At 34.1% G+C, this 24,614-nt stretch overlaps 1 protein-coding gene across 1 annotated transcript in view; it reads right to left on the reverse strand.

Moving 5' to 3' along the window:
• Positions 1 to 266: 266 nt before the first annotated feature.
• The window catches only part of COG3 (component of oligomeric golgi complex 3), a 62,552-nt gene continuing 38,204 nt past the window's right edge, over positions 267 to 24,614 (reverse strand). Inside the window, exons 17-23 of the mRNA XM_031958378.1 lie at positions 23,873 to 23,993; positions 19,199 to 19,287; positions 18,962 to 19,096; positions 13,241 to 13,316; positions 4,224 to 4,351; positions 3,351 to 3,449; positions 267 to 1,455 (exon numbers count right to left, since the gene is read on the reverse strand). Coding sequence (XP_031814238.1) covers positions 1,426 to 1,455; positions 3,351 to 3,449; positions 4,224 to 4,351; positions 13,241 to 13,316; positions 18,962 to 19,096; positions 19,199 to 19,287; positions 23,873 to 23,993 — 678 coding nt within the window. The 3' untranslated portion in view covers positions 267 to 1,425. The remainder of the gene's footprint in view (positions 1,456 to 3,350; positions 3,450 to 4,223; positions 4,352 to 13,240; positions 13,317 to 18,961; positions 19,097 to 19,198; positions 19,288 to 23,872; positions 23,994 to 24,614) is intronic.

Consider the following 24,614-nt stretch of genomic DNA (forward strand, 5'->3'; position numbering starts at 1 on the left):
ACAATAAGTGGAAGAATAAATATATCTTCCCTCTTAGTTCATTTCAGAAAACAAGCCTGAACTTCTCTCAACCTCCCTTCTTAAAAGTCAGCTAATCAAGCAAACCCTACAACAAATGTAAATTGACTTGAAAAACAGATGACCCACTCTATCTAACGGACGTCAGGACATGTAATAGCTCTACACAATGAGCAGGAGCCGCTAAAGGTGTGCAAAATGCTGTGTAAAAGTCTCTGTACAAAGAGGGATAGCCATTACCCGCACATCAGGGCCTACTCACAAGCCAGAGCCCTGCTCAGCACTTCATTCTGGACAAATGTTTGACTAGCCTAAAGAAGCTTCCCCTCCTTCCCCAAACAAGCCACATCTACTATAAACTTTGGTTGCAAACCCAGACTAAATCACGAGCTATGCTTTTGTAGCAATTTGTAGATGGGCATCATTTCTTTTATGATCCCTGATATATAGCAGTGAGTTTTAAAGTGTCTGTCATCTACCTCCATCTTATCTCCTTCACCAAGATTTATTCCACTAAAAGAGAGCTACAGATTCAAGTCATGTGACTGCAGAGACCATGAAAGCATTCACTCTTCAAGGGGCTATTCAAGTGAAGTTAGTGCACCCCGAGGTGTGTAACCCATCTCCCTCACATAGAAGAGCTCCCCAAGCACAAAATGCTTTAATTGGGACTTGCCACTCGCAAACACCTGCAATTGTACACTGCAGATTTTCATTAGAGATACTTCCCACGCCATTATGAGCTGGCAACAGCTCTCTCTTCTCCATCAGCTCTCCAGTAAGGCAGTCCAAGGAGCAAGGAGGGATGCCAGGGACCTTGTTGCAGGACCTGCTTTTTTCAACTACTTTACATAAAACAGAAAGATAACTCCCTGAATTCTAAGGAAAGCAGACTATACTCCCAGAATACCCCATCTTTGCTACAAAGTGGCGTCAGAAACAGAACATTACACAGTGTTATGAATAGCCTTTCTGGGAACCTGTTCAACAATGTCTAACACTGTAGACAACCACGCTCCTAGAAGCTTTCTAATTAACTTGCTCAAGGTTTTTCTTCACTACTCCTAACTAGTAACCTACTTTCATTGCACATATTTTCTCCAGGAATCATTTCACTGCATGTCCACAGATTAACTTCTAACAGTTGCATATCATATAGCCATTTTAAAAACATTAGGCAGTGATTTATGTTGAGTCAATCTTTGGCATTTCTGGTACTTTTTACCCTTTAGTTCTTATTCTATAATCAATGCTGAGAAGCACAGAGGACTTTCAAGTAAGCTATGGGCCCTGGGGGATCTCACCACAAACCTCCCCCCAAATGTCCTGCAGGCCATATGGGTGAATCCTTAGCCCTGCTCCGGCCTGGCAAACTTTCATTTGTTTACAACAGTTCAAGGGACTTCGTTATTTGGACACCGACAGCAGCAAGTTCACCTGAAAAACAAAGTGAGAGGGACATATGAGTTGCTATATACAACCATGATGATTCTTTATGATGCAAAAATGGAGCAAAGGAAAGCCTTATCAAGGTTGAAGATGTATATGCTGTTATTAGAGAGACCACAATAGCACTGACATTTTTTCTAAAGCAGCAGTGGTATGGGATACTATAGGGAGCTTTACAGCATGGAGACTTGATCACTGGCTCAAGGAGCTTAATGAAAGATACAGAGAAAACAATTGCTACATATATATAAATGACAGAATCCAAAGAAACAGAACCAATCAATACAGTTTTTGCAACTGTAAATGTGCACTAAAAAAAGTTTTTAAACATGCTATGAATTATTCTATAAAAGCAGAGAATTTCTTTTGTTGTTGTCAGTCATTTTAGTTGTGTTTTCTTTTTCATAATCTCATTTTAGGGTTTTCTTGGCAAAGATATTGGAGTATTTTTCTGTTTCCTTCTCCTGCTCATTTTATAGATGAGGAATTTCAAACAGAATTCAGTGACTTGCCTAGGGTCACACAGCTAGTAATTATCTGAGGCCAGATTTGAAGAAAATTAGTCTTCCTAATTTCAGATCCAGCATTCTTTCTACTGTGCCACTTAGCTGCCCGAAAGAATGCTTTAATCACATATTAAAAGATTACTATTTTTCATACTTAATTCTTATTTAAAATAAGCCACAGATGTTCAGCTTGCTCATAATTAGGATTTTGGAAAATGAGAAAGACTGTATTAAAAAAAAGTCAGTTTAAGAAGACTAGATCAGAGTAAACTAACAATTCCAAAAAAAAAAAAAAAAAAAAGGAGAAAAGCTCAGACATTAGGGAGACCCTAAATAAATGTTGGCTGCTGTTATTCTCAAATGACCCCAATGCGCCTTACTTCCTTTCTTCATCCAACTACACAGCACTATACTATCATTTGACATTTAACATGTTTTCTTCTTGGGTATATTTCATGTATGGCATCCAAGTGACTCAGGGGATACAGAATGCTGTAGGAAGATCTGAGGATAAATCCAGCCTCCCTCAGACACTTATTAGCAGCACAACCCTAGGCAAGTCCCTTAATCTCTGCTTCAGCTTTCTCATCTGTAAAGTGGGAATGAGAACAAAGCACACACATCCTGGTTGTTGTGGCAAATGAAATGAGATATGCAAAACACTTTGCAAATTTTAAACCACTATAAAATGCTGGCAAATATGATTATCATTATTATTATAGTTATAGTATAAACTCTGGGGCCAAGGATTTTGTTTATTCATCTTTCTCCTCAAAAGTACTTAGCATAGTGTATGTATATAATATGCACTCAACAAACATAATTCTGAATAAGCACATGAAAAAGGCTGAAGAGTCAAAATGGGAGAACATTCAAACTCAAAAATTTTACAATAGGTGGAATGACAGATCAAATTCCCCACAGACATGCATATATGTATTACATGTGTGTGTATACATACAGCTATGAGATTTTACAACAGTGACAAGAGAAAATTCCAGCATTTACTCTGAGTCCTAACATAACTCATTTGCTTTTAGTTTTAATCATTCAGAGGCTTCTGGCATTCATGATTCAAGATAGCTTGTTCAGCTCCTTGGCTCTCACTAGCTGGCATTTCCAAAGACAGATGGGTTTCATCCAGAACACAGTTGTCATTTTAATTGGCTCCCCACCCCATTTAAAACTTACACCAATCTTATGTAGCCAAAGACAACTTAAAATTTTAATTTTCTTATCAGAGTAGAGAATATGAGCCAAATGTAACAAAAGTAAAATCCTTATTACTCAAAACAAAACCATGATCAACTCAAGTGAAAAAAAAAATCAACTTCAAATGGTCTTCTGAAGCTCAAGTACCATCTCCACAAAACTTACCTGTTCCATGGAAGGACAAGCTATGATCTGGATATCTTCACTGCTGAACTCTTCTTTTAACAAGGCGTGGAGCTTCTGGAATACTTGCTGAATATTATTCTTAGAAAGAAAGAAATATAAAATTAAATGAGGCACTGAAAAACACAAGTAATTGTCTTAAGTTTGAAGCAATTAGAATGTCAAGTCTTAATCAAATTTGCCACCACAAGTAGGAACAGTGTGGATCATTACCAAAGATATCTAATATGCACTAAATGTTCCAGGTGATGTGTTAGTACAAGCCTGGACAAGTCTGTCAGGTTATGTTTATTGCAGAAACTAAATGATGGCAAACCTCGCACTCTCAAGAGAATACTGTAGTTCAGTAGCAATTTCTTTTATAAAATGTAATATAACTCCCATTCATATGAAATTTATTTTGGAAATTAACCAAAGCACCGGAGAAAGATATGAGCCTAACACAGAACTAGGAGAACTGAGTTCTAATTCTGTATACACATACAATCTTTTTGTGGTCACAGCAAACAATCTAATGATGCTACTCGCTAATACAGTAGAGAGATAACTCCTTAATGCTTTAGCATTAAGCCACATTTCTTGTTTGATTTTTTTTTTTTAATTTCCATTTTAAAATCAACCAACAGGAACTTAAAAATGAGGAAGAGTATGCAAAGAATGCAATCAATAACCCTAGAGAACACTGCCAGATAGATGTTGGCTATATAATAAGCAGTCCAAGAATCAATCCTTTAGCAATCAACTTTACTAAGATACCAGTTGTGATCAATGTTTTATAGAAATTTAAAGTAGAAAACAATGAGATATGTTGAAATCAAACACCAAGATGTTCATGTACAACATAGTAATACTTACCCTAACAGGCTTAAACAGGATAAACTCTGTATCTTTATTGGAAAGGTATAGTGACATGCTTCTCAGTGTCAATGGCAGCTTTGTTTTTATCATCTTGTAGGCACTTGACACCAGGTCATTGACTTTGACTAGGAAGAAGTTAACTTTTAGTTACTGACATTTTTTGAATGGTAATATTAAGCATTTCACCTCAAAAGAATAAAAAAAAAAAAAAAAAAAGAAGGGTCTTGCATGGCTCAATTTCATTTCCCTTGCTTATTTTTATCTTATAATTTTTATTCAAAAAGTCTCACATCACTCTAACTACACCTTTAATAAATGGAAGAAGAAAGTAAAATAGAACCAAAGGAGGCAAAACTTCTAGCTGACCAGAGAAAGGACACAGAACAAAAGTATTTTCTTCACATGTTCAATGCTGCTTAATTGTTCTTTTCTGCCTTGTTAATTTGAAGGTAAGTTTCATGGACTTAAGATTTTAACATCTTCATTAGGCTATGTTTATAATTTTTTAAAAACAATTTTTAAAGAAGCCCCATAATACCATTATCAACACCATTATCATTGTCATCCTGAGGAATAAAGTTGTTGGCAAAGAATTCTCAGAACTTGTTTACCCAACAATTCTATAACTAGGTAAAACTCCATTCTGATAAGGTCAGATTTTTTTAATTAATGCCAATGTGTGCTATATTAGTACTGCTATATCCAAATGAATTTTCCTTACTTAAAAAAATATGTAATTTGCTAAAAAGGGATCTAGTTGAGTCTTTACACAACAACAATCATAGCTACTGACAGACACAAAGGAACACGATACATCAAGCACTCTAAGATCACTAGGATTTTATGGTAAGGTAAAATTACCTCTGCTTTGAAAGGAAAACCTTATCACAGGAAAAAGAACATTATTTCAATAACACATCAAATCTTTGGCATAGCTACACAAAACATGGCTATTTACTAATTTCTAGCTGATTTTTTTTTTAAAGGAAAAAATGTTTACTAAAGCCATGCTACATGTTCTTTCTTCATGGAATCCCACTCACAAATCAAAGGCTAGAAAACAAATTTCCCCAAATAAGCCCTTTATACTACTAAAAATCATGGCTAGAAGTAGCAATTAATTCAAAGATTGTTAGACCTGCTTCAGGGCAACACAATGAATTATATATAAATAAGACAGGTTCTTGATTATGAGAAGTCAGTGCAGTCAGCTTAATCCCATAGCCAAGAATGCCTCAGAACCTCTACTACTATATGAAAAAACCTGCTATTTCTAAACTTTTGGACAGTAACCCAAGAAGTGCTTCAATTTTTCAAGGCTGCATGTCAACTAAGATATTTAAAACATTACAGATAATACCTCCATTACAGTAAGAAAATATTCTACAAAGTCCATCCTCATATAAATGAATCATACAAAATTCAAATCATACAAAATTCATACTCAGTCACACTATCTCTGAGCAGAACAATTACAATTTCTTCTCTAATCTCTCTCTAATTCTTTCTATACAGTGCTGCCAAAACAATCATTCTTAAAACTTTCAGTTCCTTGTTGCCTAGCAAAAAAAGTCCTGAATCCTTAATTTGGCATTTCAGCACCTTAAAAGTCTGGATGAAATTGTCTTTCTTGCCATATCACTCATTATTCCTCTTTCCTCTTCTATTTACCCAATCTGTCATTTCCTAAACTCAGACTTTCTTTTCTTTTCTCCAAATTCTTTGCTCATCCTTGATCTCTAGACTTGGGATGAATTATTTCCCCAATCATCTCCAACAATTGAAATTCTACCTGTCCAACAAGGAACAGGCTCAAATGCCATCTCCTACATATGGCCTTCCCAGAGTACTCCAGTTAAAAGCAATCTCTCCCTTCCTTTCAATTGTCTTGATATTTAATCTGTACCTCTTTTATAACATTAACATTCTGCTTTGCATTAAATTACTTCACAGCTTAGTTCCATGAAGTATCCTTTACCTCTACTTAATAAAATCTGTAGCAACAGTAGCAAGGTAATAGAGAAAGAAGCAGTGGATACTAAGAATAACTATTAGCTTAGCTGTTATTATTTTATATTTGAGACTTTAATCCAAAGACCAATGTTTAGAGAGTAATAATATCTAATATTTGCATAATACTTTAAGGTGTACAAAGAACTTAAATAGTATTTCATCTGATCTTCACAACAACCCTAGGAGGTAAATGCTGTTATTATTCTCATTTTACTGATAAGGAAACAGACCAAGAAAGGTTAAGTGAATAGTTCACACAACTACTAAGTATCTGAAGCTGGACTGGAACTCACATTGGAACTTAGATCTTCCTGACTCCAGGCTCAGTGCTTTATGCACTATGCACAGTAAGGTGGACCACCTTACTGCCTCCAGGATTAGAGGAACTAAAAGCACACAGCAATTTTAACAGTTTTGCCATAAAGGAAATCAGAAGAAAGAAGAAAAGTATAGTTAATTGGAAAGCTAGCAAACAATAAAGAAATTGGACAGGGTAGTTCTATTGTGTGTCCAAAGGCAAGAACTTTTCACGATATATTTGGTCATAATAATAGCTAGCACGTACACAGTACTTTCCATATCTTGTGACATCTGATCATTAGACACTGAAACACTCCTAAGTATTTGCAAAAAGCCTACCATAAAAATAACTGCAGCTTATGGGCCAACATCTGTTGTAAGCTAAGAAAAAGAAATTCTATGAATAAGTCAATAAGACTCAAATCAATGCATGTTTTGATAATCCATTATTCCAATATAAAAATGAACATAAGCAAAGTTAGTGGAAAATACTTGAAAATATGGTTTAGAAGAAAAGACCTGGGAGAGGGCGCTAGTTGGTGCAGTGGATAGAGTACCAGCCCTGAAGTTAAGAAGACTGAGTTCAAATCTAGCTTCAGACACTTAACTCTTCCTAGCTGTGTGACCCTGGGCAAGTTACTTAACCCCAATTGCCTCAGCAAAAACAACAACAACAACAACAAAAAAACAAAAACAAAAAAAAACACCCTGCAGACTATTATAACAATGTCACCCTTATACATTTAAAATGTTCTCTCAATCAATCAAGAAGCATTAATATGTGCCAGATACTAAGGATACAAAGAAAAGGCAAAAACAGCCTTTGCCCTAGATAAGTTTACTCTCCAATCAGGAAGACAATATTATACATAAATAAGTGTATATAAAAGACACATATAGAGGAGACAAGAGTCCATCTTAAAGAAGGTTTTCGAAGCTGAGTCAAAGTGTCTAGAAATAACTAGGAGATGTTTTCCAGCAGAAGATGGAGTCTGAGCTGAATCCTGAAGGAAGAAAAGAATTAGGCATTGGCATTCTCCAATTGAAAAATGGTCAAAGGATATGAACAGACAATTCTCAGATGAAGAAATTGAAACTATTTCTAGTCATATGAAAAGATGCTCCAAGTCATTATTAATCCGAGAAATGCAAATTAAGACAACTCTAAGATACCATTACACACCTGTCAGATTGGCTAAGATGAGAGGAAAAAATAATGATGATTGTTGGAGGGGATGCAGGAAAACTGGGACATTGATGCATTGTTGGTGGAGTTGTGAATGAATCCAACCATTTTGGAGAGTAGTTTGGAACTATGCTCAAAAAGTTATCAAACTGTGCATACCCTTTGATCCAGCAGTGTTACTACTAGGCTTATACCCCAAGGAGAGACTAAAGAAGGGAAAGGGACCTGTATGTGCCAAAATGTTTGTGGCAGCCCTTTTTGTAGTGGCTAGAAACTGGAAACTGAATGGATGTCCATCAGTTGGAGAATGGCTGAATAAATTGTGGTATATGAATATTATGGAATATTATTGTTTGGTAAGAAATGACCAACAGGATGATTTCAGAAAGGCCTGGAGAGACTTACACGAACTGATGCTGAGTGAAATGAGCAGGACCAGGAGATCATTATATACTTCAACAACAATACTAGATGATGACCAGTTCTGATGGACCTGCCATCCTCAGCAATGAGATCAACCAAATCATTTCCAATGGAGCAGTAATGAACTGAACAGCTATGCCCAGAGAAAGAACTCTGGTGATGACTAAAAACCATTACATTGAATTCAATCCCTATATTTTTGCCCACCTGCATTTTTGATTTCCTTCACAAGCTAATTGTACAATATTTCAGAGTCTGATTCTTTTTGTACAGCAAAATAACAGTTTGGTCATGTATACTTATTGTGTATCTAATTTATATTTTAATATATTTAACATCTACTGGTCATCCTGCCATCTGAGGGGGAGAGGGGGGTAAGAGGTGAAAAACTGGAACAAGAGGTTTGGCAATTGTTAATGCTATAAAGTTACCCGTGCATATAACTGTAAATAAAAGGATATTAAAAAAAAAAAAAAAAAAAGAATTAGGCATTGGAACAATAAGTAACAGATGTCAGATGGGAGCACCGTGTATAAGGTACAGGACGTAGGCCATTTGATTGAACTGAAAGGAGGGAAGTAATGTCTAAGAAACCTAGAATGCTTAGGGAAGGGCAGGGTTGTAAATTTAAATGACAAGAAAGGATTAGTTTTAAATCCTGGCAGTCAGGGGGAGCTACTAGACTTGATTAAGAAAGAGGACATGGTCGAATTGGTGCTTTAAGAAAATCACCCTAATAAACATGTGAAGGATAGAATGAAGTGAAGAAAGTTGGAAGGAATTCAGCATGGTAAAAAATATTTTTTTTAAAAAAGAAACTGATTATATTTCAGAAGACAGGAAATTTCTCAAACATCAAGTGCTCATCTCCACAGAAAGCTAGGAAAGAAAGCATCCAAGGGCAATACCAATTTAATAAATAAACATGGTAGTAAAATCTTACAGAGTACAAGAGTGGAAACTTGTGAACAGATTTATTTCAAGAAACACCAAGATGCAGTGGAAGGAAAAGAAAGTTTAAAGAAAGTTGGCAAAAGATCTACCTAAAGGATCACCCCAAAGGCATTTTAAAATGAAACTGGAAGAAAACCAAGTGGATAGAAAAAGTCCAGATTATGCTTCATGGATGAACAATCCATAAAGTTTGTACATTAGTATAAACTTGGACAGACACTGCAAATAGTAAAGTTGGGTATGAAATTGAACAGATAAAGGAGAACAGGATGAATTGCCCTATTTCAAAAATGTACCAAAATCTTTTTAAAAAAGAAAATGACCACAAGTTTTTTTCTGAAACATAAAAGTCGTCTTAAGACCACCATTTTTACAATGATGTTGTGTAGTATACTAATGGAAGGGAGACAGGAAGAAGGAAATGGATACAAAATTTTTTTTCCAAAATTTTTGGCACTATCAAAAGCAGTGGAGGGGTTCCACTGAGTCTGGAACATCACACTTATGAAGATGATTTCTGAAAAACTGAAATAGTACTGAAGAAGCAAAGGTAGAAAATCAACTGAACAGCACCATTTTACACAGACGAGCTCTGTTAGGATCAAGTCTAAAGTCTAAAGTGGATCATGCCAAAGGAAAGAAAAAGAAAAATCTGACAATCAGATTATTGTAATCATCTTACAAAAGTGACAGAGAACATAAATACCCATCAATCCATGTATCTACTTTCTGACCTACAGAAAATATTTATTAAAATAATCTTCAGATGCATCCTTGATGTAAAACTCAGAAGAGAACATAAAGGCTATCCCCCAACAACGTTTTATAATAGACCATATCTTTATAGTTACACGACTGACTGAAAGGTTCAGAAAGCACAAAGTCTATCTTGCTTATAACTTGACTCTAAAAAAGCATTTGATTCAGAAGAGTAAACCATCACTTTAAAGTCTCTTCATCAACAAGATATCTCCCAGGAATAAAAAAAAAATATACTGGATTCTTTGAAAGATGTAAATACATAGTTAACTTTGTTTGATGACCCACTGATCAGCAATATCAAGCAAGGCAGAGATCTGTTTTCAATGGCAAGATCATCCAGATGCTGTTTGTAAATTACGCAATATTTAGAGCATCAAGCCCTATCTCTGAGACTCATAAATGAGATTCATAATCATTAAAAGAATTTAACTATCCACATAGGAAAAAACTAAGTAGAGAGAGAAAGTCCAAATTATGCTAGAAGGTTGAAAAAACAACCCACAAAGTTTGTACATTAGTATAAACATGGACAGACACTGCAAATGGTATAGTAAAATTGAGTTTGCAATTGAACAGATAGAGGAAAACAAGATAAGTTGTCCTATTTTTAAAAAGCACAGGTCTTTTAATAAAGAAAGGAAAATTACCTCAAGTTTTTTTCTGAAATAAGTCATCTTTTTAAAACCAGTATTTTTATAGTGATGATGTGTGGCCGAGTCACTACATACTAATCAAAAGAATTGAAATTGGGGAAACAGAGAAGGCCATTGGGGGGGGAGAGAGGGTGCACATAGGAGAAAAAGTATAATGGATATATGAGATATGTATGATTGGAAAGGAGCTAGTCATGTAGTAAGAGCAAATGAGAGTGATGGACAGCCCATATATTCTACTAATATCAATCCTGTGCCAAGCCAATGAGAAGTAGGCTTTTAATAGAATGTACTTCTTGTAGTGTGTACAACACTTTTATGTTCCTCATCCTCTTTTTCAGTAAAGAGACTGAAATGTGTTGTGATCCTCATCCCTGAAAGGAATACCTACAGTAAAGGCTTCACAGTTCCAATGAAGTATGTCTTATTATATGCTCCTTGAAGGCAGAATTCCTATCTTCTTTGCCATGACATCTCCTGTGACTAATATAGTGTCTTAAACATAACATAGATGAGAAGCTATTGGCAACGCTGAAGGATTACCATAGAAGCCAATGAGGTAACAAATGAAAATCTTGAAAACTGAAAGTAGTCTGATATTCAAAAACCACAAAAGTAAGAAACAAGATTATAAACACTCCAGGTAGGTGAAAAACAATGTTCCGTTTTCTAACAAGAAGAAAACAGGGTACTGATACTATATGTGAACCTTGTGATTCACTGCTGTTCTCTCTACCCAACAGAAACACTATTCCATTCTTTAAGGGGAAGGAGGAGTCATCAAGACTTACTTCGAATTCTTGAGTAGATCAACTTTACAAGAATTCTACTGTTAAGGTGCACCCCAATCCACCTCCCTTTCTGCTGCCCCTCCATAGTTGGTTTCACCACTCCAGTTCCAAGACACAGGTCTGTAACGCTTTTCCCCAAACCTACAGTCCATTTTAGTTAGCCTTCCTCCTCTACAGGTGCTATTTCAATCTCTGGGGTCATTCACTGAGTGTTCTGGAACTATATTCTCAAATTCCTCTAAGAGCTCTAGCTTTTCAACCTATTTGACTTCTAAGAGATTCTTTTTCATGAATAGTTTGGTCTAGGAGGGCACTGAGGTGTTTTACAGCTCTAAAATTCTGTGATACCTTTTTACTTTAAATGAAACTTCATTCTCTCTTTGCAAATCCTTTGCAAGCATCTCTGCTGGCAACCACTAAAGGTTCTGACTCTTCGCAACTCAAGAGCAGAAACCATTTTTCTACCATGCCTCTCCAAAAATGTTCCTCTTTTGAAGTCCATTGAATTTATATCATTTTCTTCCTACTTTTTTTTCCCTGTCATCTAGCAACTTCTAAATATTTCCAACTTTCTTAATTACTTTAATAAAAGGTTTAGTTTTCTGCTCTACTCCATCCCGTCATCATGTTCAAATCCTTGCCCTTTGAGCACATGCACTACTAGTTCTGCCCTTTGAACACACACTACTAGTTCTGTTCCTCTGCTCATCCTATTTTCTACATCTAAAATTCACCTCTCCACCTCCAATGTATAAATTCCTACATCAAAAAAATAAATGCTTGTTAATTAAAAAAACAAAAACAAAAAATACCTCCCCACAATTTAAAGCCCACTTCAAATGCAACTTCCCCTAAGAATCTTTCCTTGTACTCCACTAAAAACAACATTTCACTTTGGGCCCCAAACAGCTTTTTGATATGTAATTAACATGTCTAATTTACCTTGTATATTACAGTTCTCTTGTGATCATTTCTTATCCTAGTAGAATTTCCCATGAATACAGGCAGTTCTGCTTTTAATACTTAATAGTTGGATTTCAATGTCACGAAAAAAAAAAGTAAGCATTCGCTATGTTTCTATGTTATACAACATTTATATCTTCATTTTTACTGTCCAAAGGATAACACTTCACAAGCTGAGAACTAACATTGGGCATTTTCTAATTTGTTCATGATAAAAATTGTTTGCATTTGTGTAGCATGTTACTATTTAAAAAACAAACAAACCATTTCCCAGACAACTCTATGAAGTAGCTGACATCAGCAATATTACATCCCCCTCAGGGATCAAGAAGGAAAAGCCATTTGTCAAAGATCTTAACTCCAAATCCACTGCTGCTTCTTAATCAATACATTTTAAAACTAAGGAAAAAAGTGTTAAGACACACTTTTCATAAGAGATTAAAAATTATCCAGCTTTAAATACTGAAACTCTGATAAATGTTTTCTGTCTAAAGTGTACAATTTAGTTGGAAATACCCTTAAAGAAATTATCTTTTTTAAAAAACTGCTAGTGATTAAAAGCATGTTAAATATTTAAAATACTTTAGTAGGAGCTACAACTTTTAAAAAGCATATAATTTTTTTATTCAAAAAATTATGTGAAAATCCTAACTAGGATTTCTTGGGTTGATCATTAGATAAATTGGTTTCAGATATTCAAATGATTTAAAATCATTCTGTCCAACAAAATATAAAAAAAGTTTTTATACAAACTATTTTTCATTTTTATTTATTACTTGGAATGCTTGTATAAATTAAAAGACTTTTCTCAACTAACCTGCATTTAGGGAAACTGAATCATAAATATATCATTTCATAGTAGTACCTTAGAGCAAAGCAGGAATACTATGCACATAGAACAAGTGCTATATAAATGCAAATTAAATCCACAGACTAAAAAGAAAATCCAAGTGGTAAAAATCTGAATACCTGGTTGTGCCCAGGGCTGCTGAGAGAGAGTATACTTGGGACCTCCCTGATTGGCCATTGTTTTTAATGCTGAAACCTAGTGAAGGAGACAAAAAAGAAGAAAGTTTTTATTTCACTGACAACCAATTAAACCGATATTGTTCTCAAAGGATAGATAACACAAGACAACACCATTAAAACAAAACAAAAACAAATATTCCTGCACTAAAAAATATCTTGTTTTCTATTCCTATAGAGTTAATAAAATCCTTAACAAAAGCTCTTTTGTGATTTGGGGGAGGGGAGGAGAAATTTTTTTTTAAAATATAATTGTTAGATGGTGTTATTTTATCATAACAATGTCATGGTCCTGAAGGAATCTATCTGAATTATTATTACTCTCATAAACAATTCAGGAAAGATCCAAACTGAAGTCAAACAGAGCCATAAAAAGACTAACAGACTAAAAAGAAGAGTCAGCATGTTTCATCATTATTCACTGTCATTAGGAAAGCTTCATCAAGAAGTCAGAAGGCAATGAGGATGCTCTGAATACTTCCAGGATATATTTTAATTCTTGCACATGGAACTAATTTCCCTAGTAAGCCACAAGACATTTGAGCAGCACACCCCTTCCCTCCCCCCCCCCAAAAAAGGTTATATGATTAATTCTAGCCAGAGGTATAAACTAAATAAGCATGAACATTTCTGAAAACTTTTACTCTGGGATAAGCTACAAAAAAACAAAATTTTTCTTTAATAGCACAGAGAAAGCAAAGAAAATATGGTTAGCTAGCACTAGCTTTAACAATGAATTACATATAAACTTTAGAGAACTTGCAAAAATAAAGCTTGACCTGAATCACCCAAAGCCTGAGAACCATTACCATAATCTGACTGCAAAGTGTCAACTTAAAAAGTTTATAAAATCAATTCTAAAAGAGCACTTGTGAAGAAGGATCTGTGGTTTTTACCTGTCTGCTGCTTGCTTCTATTTGAGTATAAGTTCCTTGAGGGAAGACAATGTTTACAGCTCAAATGCTTTTAAGAAGTATTTTTACTAGCAAAATATCTTAATAAAAATGTCACTGATTCGTTTTGTTTTCATTTCTAGTCTGACATCTGAAACAGCGTGAAATTTACTTAGGAAAAGAGAGCTTGTTAAGCAAATAAATAAAATCTTAATGAGTATTACACCTGCCTGAAGAAAGTGTTATTAAAGACTAGTTGTTTGAAAATGAATGTTGTTCAATACAAGATTATTTTATCTACTAAGCAGCTCCAATAGCTCAGGACTTTTTTTAAATCCAATCAATACAAAGACTTAACTAATTCATACTAGTCTTCTTTACAGTAGGTCTAAATTACTGGGATATCATTGTAAATCAATATAAAGTCAACAAACATCCATTAAACACCTATTATAAGCCCAAATACTGTGTGCCAAGCACCAAAAACACAAGACAAAAAGCACTCCTGTCAGCACTCCTTTGAGTATAATAAGGAAATAATATGCAAATAATTAAATTCAAAAATAAATAAATAATGCCAAATAGAAGAAATATAGCCCTAAGATTAAGGAGGACAAGGAAAGGCTTCTTGAAGAGGGTGGGAGGGTCTTTAGTTGGGGCTGAAGGGAAGCCCAACAAGCTAGGAGGTAGAGATGAAAAGGAAGAAATCTACAGGTATAGAGGACACCCAGTGAAAATAATGGCCAGAGTCAAAAGATAGGAATGTTGCACTCCAAGAACACTAAATAGATGTGTGTCACTGGGTTAATGAGTATTTAGAGGTAATTAAGATACAAGAAGAGTGAAAAAAATTAGGAATGAAGAACTTTAAAAAAGGCTTTTACGCTTGATCCTAAGGGCAATATGGAGGCAATGGAGTTAACAAAAAGGGTGACATAGTTAGACTTTAAAAAGACAAATTTGATAGCTGAGTGGAGGATGGACTAGAGTGGGGAAAAGACCTGAGGCAGCAGGTTATAGCCAAAAGTTCAGGAAAGAGATGATGGGGGTCTGAATCAGGATAATGTCAGTGTCAGAATAGAGAAGAAAGTGTATACAAGAGCTGTTAGGAAGGTAGACAAGACAGCTCTTGGCAACAAACTAAAGATGAAGAGGATGAGAAATCCAGGTTGCAAATCTAATGATTGGGCAAAAATTTTCCAATCTTGGCTTATGGATTATTTCAAACTATAAAAAAAAAAAAATACAATAAAATTTCCATATAAAAATCAAATTTTGGCCAATTCTCAGAGTCTATTTTGAAGAGATTTGAGTACTACAATATTTACCCAGTAAGTATCTGTGAGCCAGGGTGGGAGAGAATTCCAGAATAGTAAAATAATAAATATACTTTGCTATTTCTATTTTGTTTTTCCAAAAAAGACCAGTAAGAATATTCATTAAAAGAAAATAAAAAAAAGAACTTCTGATTTAGCCATTGTTCTCCATCAAGTGGGTCACTATATAACACGGCATAGTAAGCATTAGTTTCTCCATTTGTGAAATGAAAAGCATTACCTACTAACTGATAGTAGAATGGCAGGATAAAGAATCACACCAAAGATTCTTAAATACACAATGTCTCTACCCTCCTAGAACCATACTCTGTGCATTAAACTATGTTGGTTCATACTAAGAAAGCTCCTACTTAAAGGGAACTCGATCTGAACTTAAGGTGAAAAGATGAGGATATATGTTGAGATATTTATGTCCAGTATTACCTGACATTTTTTTAATGCACACTCAAATAAGTGATGAAATGTGCTTCTTTTATTTACCAAAATTTCACCCAGAACTCTATTTCTCTTGCAGTCATTCATAACAAAAGTAAAACGGTTTTTATAAAATGTCAACGGTGTCAGAAGAGACACAAGTTATTTTTTGCAAATTTTTGCAAATAAAAAAAAAAAAGCTTTTCAGTTCACATTTATGGAAAGTTCTTTGAAAGATGGATAGCTTTGTTGACTTTTGAAAACAAAAGCTCTAGCTGTCAGGAAAATGTGAAAGTTGATTTTAGAGCTTTCATTATTTTCCTCTGCAGTACATTATTTTAACATTTGTCATGTAGAAATAAAATTTGCAGGAAAAAATACAAAGACATCACCTTAAGGTATCAGAAATGTCACACAAACTCTAGTGGTGAGTTATATAACTATTCTTCATTAAACAAATTTGTTTCTTTTTTGGCCAAAGGCTTTTTTTTAATGCACACGTCCAAATTCAACATACTGCAGCAACACTTTGTAAAAACAAAACAAAACAAAAAACAGTACTGACTAAATAGTCTTAGTAGGAACACAATGAATCACAATGAATATATTATAAGACTGGTGAAGAATCAGGATTAGGAGAAAACTGTGTGAGGCAAAAACAGAAGAGGTAAAGTCAAATGAAAAACAATTCAAATGCTGAGAATAGCCATTACTCCATGTTTTCACAATCCCAAAACACAGTGGATGAGAGAGGATTGTAATAGCACTCAGAGAAATAAACCCTGCTGAAGTTCAACTGGGGTGCAGCAAAGTCTAGGGAGAAGCATTTTGTTATAGCACAGGTTAAAAATTCCCTATACAATGCTCTATTTTACTCCAAAATTTTCAGTTATCTAGGACCTTTCCAAATATTTATAATAGCTGAAATTTCATTCAGTTTATGCTAAGACCTCTTTCTCAAATAAATGAATCAATGAATTCACACTTTTAAAATTTGTTCATTTCTAAAATGCTATAGTATATCATCTTTGAGTCTTGGATTTCAATAACATTCACAAATACTTGTTTCAGAAGCTTTATCTTATTCCATAAAATAGCTAAAAATTTTGTTTTTTTATTTTTTTTTTCCCTCTATGAGGCCAAAAATTAAACCTAAACCTAAAACTATCAAACGTTAATCAATACCACTGGCTATCAGTTAGGATTAAGATAGACATTCTGCCAAAAATGTGTCTAATGCTGTTCTACACTGACTCAATACAAAAATAACTCCTGCGAAAATTGTATTTCACACATGTCAGAGATTTAAATGCTTCTGATATCATTTTATCATCAAAAGTGACACAAAATAATAATTGGAAACTTTTCATTTGATATGAATGTTATCTAATTTAATAATCCAAAATCTAAGATTGTGTTAAAATCAACTAACGGGATAAAGAACCATCAGAGATCAGCAAATTATTTGACTGTGATTCCTCTGACGTTTCTGTTATCAACCTAATGGTTTGATTTTTAAAACTGATGGCTTCCTAGACATTGGATGAATATGGCAAGAGTCACACACAATCACCCACAGATGTATCTGGTTTTTAGTTGTTTCATGTGTTAATGTTTTGCCTTTCCAATTAGACTGAAAAGTTTTTGGCAGCTGGACCACGCCTGCCTCTTCCATTAAGCCCAAATTAACTAGAACAGTTCTCTATATAATACCTTGCACTTACATAACACAGGAGGGTTTATAAATTACTGCTCAAATATTCTTTCATTTGATCCTCCTATGCATGTAATAATTCTTTAGTAAATGTTTATTAAGTAGAAGTTAATAGCTAGATTTTTTTAAGAATACATTTTTGATGTGATCAAAAAAGACAAACCAATTAGTTGAATATAGAAGTATCAAAAACTGCTATGATCTAACAGCATATGACAGCAGCTCATATGTGAATTTTAAATACAAAATATATTTTAAATAGATATACTTGATGTATGACTATAGTTATTAGTATACAGAATATCTGTATCTTGGTATAAAATCTTCAACTTTCAATTATCCAAGCCAAATGTAAAGAAAGAGTGACATCAGTGTCTAGCAATGTCCCACAGCAGGATGAGATGGGCTGGCTCAGGCAAAAGGCTTTAACAGAAACTGGATCATTTGTTTTGTCAAGGATGTACCACAGAGAATTCCTAGTCAAATATGGATTAACCTAGATGATGTTCAAAGACCCTTCCAATCCAATTTTGTGAGTCTTCAATGAAAAAGAGAAGTTGCAAAAAACCATTCCATTAAAGGTTATAAGAACTTTATCTTTAAGGGAAAAGCTGAAGTCCTGCTACAAATCACTCTATCAGGGAATTAGAAGGGAGTTCAAAAGCCAAAATACAAAAGAATTCGCTCTACAACATCCCTGATGATCTATCTGAATACTTCTCTCTTCTGAATTTTGTGAGAGGAAATGTACCACCCCCCCCCCCCATTGCCCTTTAAGGCAGCTTTAAGAATTTAGAAGTTTTTCTTTACATGGACCTTAAATATGACTCACCTAAGGTTCTTATTTTGGGTTCTCTGAAGCTGAGAACAAATCTAATCTCTTTTCCCCATTAACAGCCCTTCAAATATTTGAGGACAGCTATCCTGTCTCTCATAAATTTTCTCTTCTCCAGCTTAAATATTCCTAGTTCCATCAACTGATCCTATGAAAAATTACTTAACACTAATAATGACTCCAATAATGGATCCAAAACCATATGAATAATTATTGTATACATAACAATGAAACTGATTGTAATTAGCTTTGCTAATTGATATTTGTAAACTTTCCTTTAAAATTTTGAAATATACCAAACTCTTCAAGGCAAGTGCTTCAGTAATAGTATGCTGAGAAATCTATACGCTGAAAAAAGCTTAAAGTTCATGATCTTTGGTAAAAGTGCCATAAAAGGATGATCAAATACAAGGAAATATGGGGGAGATTAAGGATTATTTTCCAATGACAAAAATGCAGCAACATTTATACCTTTGACATGAATTCCTCCAGCTGCTCTATAAACAGCTTGGTCTGCTGCTGAATAAACTGCTCACAAGCTGACTTCAGATGTCGGTCTACATCTTTTTTAGAGTCAAGATAGTGTTCTCTTATCTCAGGAGTACCCTTAAAAAGAAGATAACAATTTTCTTCTATTTTTATGTTACTAGAAATCACACACATTAAAATAAATGTAGTTTCCCCCCTCAAAATAAATAGATTCCTCACCTCCAACAAGAACTCTATTAAAGCATTGTTGCTATTCAGCCTAAAAAATCTTGGAACAGTCATAGGGTTCAGGATTTTAAATGCTGCATCTGTGAAACAAAATCACCCATGCTATGAACACGTAATTTTTAGCTAGCACAGTTCCTAAAGAAAAATATGTTTATTTAGCCATTTCAATGGACAACAAATGCTACTTCTTAACATCAACCACAAAGGGGGGAAAAAAAACAAGTTCAATTTAACCAACTCTACTCAAAGAATAACGATGGGATGGACATGAATAATGATTATCTTTGTGTATTGTTTAAATCAGAATTTTAAAATAACTACCAATTGCAATTTGATAATTCCAAGAAAATGGGATAAATGCTGAGTTCTGATTAAAAACTTCATTAATGACACCTAAACTATATAGTTACCAAATTATGACTTTTAGAAGAATTAATCTGTAGAGTAATAATTGGTTTTTGAATACTGAAAGAAAAAACTAATACTTACCCAGCTTCACAGCTACAGACTCTGACTGGCACAAAAATTTACTCATTTGAAATTGAAGAGAATAAAATTATGTGTCAGCCAGGAAAAAAACACCATAAGGACATATTTAACCCTTAACCTCCAGTCTAACTAGAATCTACTCAAAGTACTAAAGGTCTCATTGATGTTCAAATGCAATAAGCTGTAAGAGTTAGTTATGAGAAGTCAGAGGCTTAAAAGATAGCAGCATAAAAAGTGACAGGAAGAAAAGACTTTTTTAGTTTAGCTTTGCCCAATAAAAAAAAAGCAAAGTTTCAAACATTTCTAACTGATTTTTCAGGCACAGAACAGCAGTGTCTTTGACCCATCTCTTAATGAAAGAGAATCTCTGGTGAAGAAAACTCTCAGAACAAAACTTTTTATAGTTATATCTAAAAGAATTCTTTCTACAGTAAAAGTCATATCAACTTGTGTTTTGAATGTATAAGTTTTGTGAAAAATAGGCTCCAAGCCAAATTCTGTCAAAATTTAGGGATGTTAATTGTTTATCATACCCTTGTTAATTATAGTTAATAATTCATCATGCAAAGAATCAGAAACAAACAGCAACAATTTACAGACCAGAAAGAATGGAAGAGTAATTGGAATAGTACAAATGTAATCCTATACTTCCCGATTCCATCAATTCAAATCCCTCATAGTAACAGTACTGCTAAAATACCTAATAATAAAAAGAAATAATTTAATTATCTAAAAGAATCAATAGTTAGGCATCAGTATGTAATCTGAATATTGATAGAAATTTGTATAATCATAATAGTAATAAAGATAATCCAATTCAACAAATTATTAAGTACCTATTATTTTTAAGACATTATTCTAGAAGTTGGGGATTCCGAGACAAAAATTTTAAAACCTGCTCTAAGGTAGTTTATATTATACCGACATGATGATGTGATACAATACCAGGAAATACTTGAGGAAGATAGAGAGAGCACCAAAAACCTAAGTCTAAGGGAAGATTTCTGTTTACAAATGGCAGAGGTGAGGAAAGAGCATGTTCAAAGAACAGGAGATAAGCTGTGCAAAGCCAAGGAGAGTGACTTTAAAGAATATCAAGCATATGAAGAGATGTAATGTACAATAAACAGGCTAACTAAAACCAGATTAAGAAGGACTTTAAATGATGAGCAAATGAGCTTGTGCTATTTCCTCTAGGCAATAAGAGCCATTGAAGTTTCTTTTGGAATCAACAAACTTGTGCTTTAAGACAGTCAGAGTTGTACTTTAGGAAGATTATTTTGGCAGCTGCATGAAAGAAGGCCTGGAAATGAGAAAAACTACAAACCATGAGTGAATAAGATACTGTGGTAATGGTCTAGACAAGGGTATTGAAAGCTTGAATTACAGTGGTGGGTGACCATGTCAAGAGAGAAAAAAGACAAACAGAAGGAGAAAGAAAGGAAAAAGAGAGAAAAATAGAGAGATTTTACAAGGGAGAATCAGTAAAACTTAAAAGTGATTGGATATTGAAGGTAAGATAAAGGGCAAAATCAAGGATGCCTCCAAAACTACAAATTTAAGTGACTACTTAAGAGAAGTGGGAATGTATTTAGAGGAGAGTTCCATTCTGAAGATGCTGCATACAAAGATGAACATTAGCTTGTTTCCCCACACCTACAATACCTGAAACAAAGGGCACCCATTGTATCAGAAAGTAAATCTTTTAGGGACAAAAGAAATTATAATAGAACCTTTAATAATAGCACTTTTTAATAACAAGGACTTAGCTATACAACAAATTAAATCATAAGCCAAAAATACAAGTGGATCCCCATATCAGGGTTTAACTTCTTAACTTCAACCACCCTCCTTTTCACGTTAAATGATCCTACCTCCCGTTTTCTTAAGATGGAAGCCAGTCAATGTTAGCTTCTTCAATGTTTATTTAAATTTCTACTCTGTGTAAGAATGCTAACAAAATTATAAATTATAAATAAAATTATAAATTATAAATATTAAAAATAAATTATAAATATTTACAAATTATAAATAATTTTATAAATTATAAATAAAAAGGGAACAACCAGTCCCTGTTCTCAAGGAGTTTATGTTCCAATGGATAGAAAGACACATAACTTTCAGACTACTGTCCACTCCATCAGAGCTGTCAAACTTAGGAAGGCCTAAACCAGATTAAAATGTTACTGGAAAATGTCTCTAACAACAACAATAACCAAAAAAAACCACAATGAAACAATGTTAATTTGCAGTTTTCTAAGTCAATGTGAAATCTGCAAGGAGCCATTTCTGCTTAATTTGACACTCTACACATTCTACACTCTAATCTAACCTATCTATTTTTCATAAATCTTCACTTGCAAGCCTTCACTTATAACCAATTCCTCACAGCTGGAAAAGGCTCTTCTCACATTTTCAATTTTTGCCTTTTGACATCTTATCCTATCCTTCAACATTTACCTCTCTTGGTATTTCATTCTGAATTGCCTTCTCAAATCTTCTCAGTTACAAGTAATCTCTCTTCTAACCTCTTATAACACTCTGCATCTGTTTCATGACCCTATCACATTCTAGGTAATTACTGTATATCAGTCAAACAGTACTGCATACTTATGTATATATATATATAAGAGATATATATATCTCTTTGCTATATTTTGGCTAAATTTAGGGATCTTATCAAAATTAGCTTTATGTATCTGCCTTATGGCCTAGAAAATGTATTGGAGTTGAATGAATGAATTATTGACTAACCAATTCTTTGATAAGAGAATTAGAGCTATCCACAAATGCTATGTGCTGTCTCTTAAGATTTCAATTTCCCATATACTACCTATCTTTAAACAGAACCTGGATGACCCCTTATCAGGAGTGTTATAGAAGGTATTTCCAGTCACACAAAAATTGAATTATGAGCTCTCAGGTTTTTCCCAACTAAGCTTCTTTCACTTTCTTTACTCCATACCTCAAAACTCTTATCTTTTCATATTGCTCCTTTCTTCTCATCTCATTAGAAGGACTGGTCTTCTTCCTTCCTGAGGCTAACTGTTCTAGTATGCCCTAGGGCAGCTAGGTAGAATAAAGTGCTAGGCCTGGAGTAAGGGAGAATTAAGTTCAAATCAAGCCTCAAACACTCACTGTGTCACTTCCATCTCTGTCTCAGTTTCCTCAGTTGTAAAAGGGAAACAATAATAGCATCTATCTCACAGGATATTGAAAAAAACAAAGATACTAGGCACTTTATAAATGTTTATTCCCATCCCTCCTCTTCTCTTCTCTTGATTTCAATTCTCTCCTAAGAACCTTGTATCTGGCATGATACCTTGCATTTAGCAAGGGCTCAAAAACATTTTTTTTAAAAGAATACAAGTAAAAGCTTACGTTTAAAAAAAAAAAAAAGCTTCATGCCTTGACAGCGCAACATAAGAATGAACTTAAATAACTTTCTACCCCTTTAGGAGTAGCTTAAAGAAGCTGAAACTTTATCATAGTGTCAAGAAAAGTTTAAACTGTTAGGTTATTAGAGAAATCTGTGGTTCACACTTAGCCTATGTTCACAAACCATTTGATTGTACTGTTCAACAAAAATTACAGGATTAATAAATTCCAACCCAGCACGATGCTATTTATGTTAGCTCTGCAGACTAGAATCAGAGAATTTTCAAATCCATAATCTCATTAGGCCTTTACAACAATATTATGAAGTAGGTGGCACTACTATTTATCATATTTATTTTACAAAAAAGGCAAATTTCAGAGGGGCATGCTCAAGGTGGCAGAGGCAGAATGAGGATTTAGCTGTTCAAGCTCCTCCACCAGGGCTCCCTCCACTGCCCCACATTGTCTCCTGAAATTTCCACTGCAATAACTAGCTGATCATTTCTGGCAAATTAGTCAAATCATCTCTTTGATACTGTATAGAAAAACAAAATTAAAGTTCCCCTCCCCATTTTTTCAACAGGTTAAGTTGGTTTCAAGTATACAGAAATTGTCTGATATTCCTTTTCTAAGAAGATGTTTCAGCATATAAGAAGCAATTAGAATATAGCAGCCCAGATGGGAACAAGCAAGCATGCGAAAACATTGCAGATGAACATAAAATAAACCTACACCCTATGCTGACATATCTGGACAAGTAAAATCTGTCCAGTTATATCAGCCAGGACAATGAAGTACCTCTAGTTTTCTTAAGGTCCAGGGAAATTTCCTTAATGGTGAATTCAGTGTGGAATGGAGCAATTTGTTCACGAAGAATCAAAAGATGCTTAATTAAGAAAAGCTGTCCATCAACCTGGGTCTAAATTGAAAGGGGAAAATGCAGAGAATCATAGGTTAAGCAATAATACAAAAGCAGAGATCACATATAGATGACTATAATGAAGCTAATTTTAAGGAATATTATTCCTACCTAGATTTGGAGCCCTTAGCCTAAATCTTATAGTTTTGTAGTACCTTTGTGGATCCCTAAACTCTATTAAAAATTACATGGCAAAATCTTGCCCTCAAAGTCTTGAAACATATACTGCTTAAGTATACTAATAAAGCAGGAAAAGAATTTTGTAAAAACAAGACAATTACTATCTTGCTTAGAAAAAGTATGAAACAACAAATTTAAAGAGAACCATCAGCTTTATTTGTACATGTGTGCTTGCATACACATAGACATACATACATGTACATATACATGTTATATCATATTATTTTATATTATATCAATCATCACATTATATTGTATCATATTATATTCCCCATCCACTCCCAATCCCCAGCATGAATCTGGAAACAGAGGAGGTGATTAGGAAGCAGGATATCTTTCCAGTCAGAATTCCATAATATATTTTTCTTTATTTTGTTTGAAATATTGTCTACTCCCATAGAGAGACAGTTCTATAAATATAAAAAGTAAAACCCTAACCCT

This window comes from Sarcophilus harrisii, chromosome 3 (assembly GCF_902635505.1).
Source record: "Sarcophilus harrisii chromosome 3, mSarHar1.11, whole genome shotgun sequence".
Classification (NCBI taxonomy): Eukaryota; Metazoa; Chordata; class Mammalia; order Dasyuromorphia; family Dasyuridae; genus Sarcophilus; species Sarcophilus harrisii.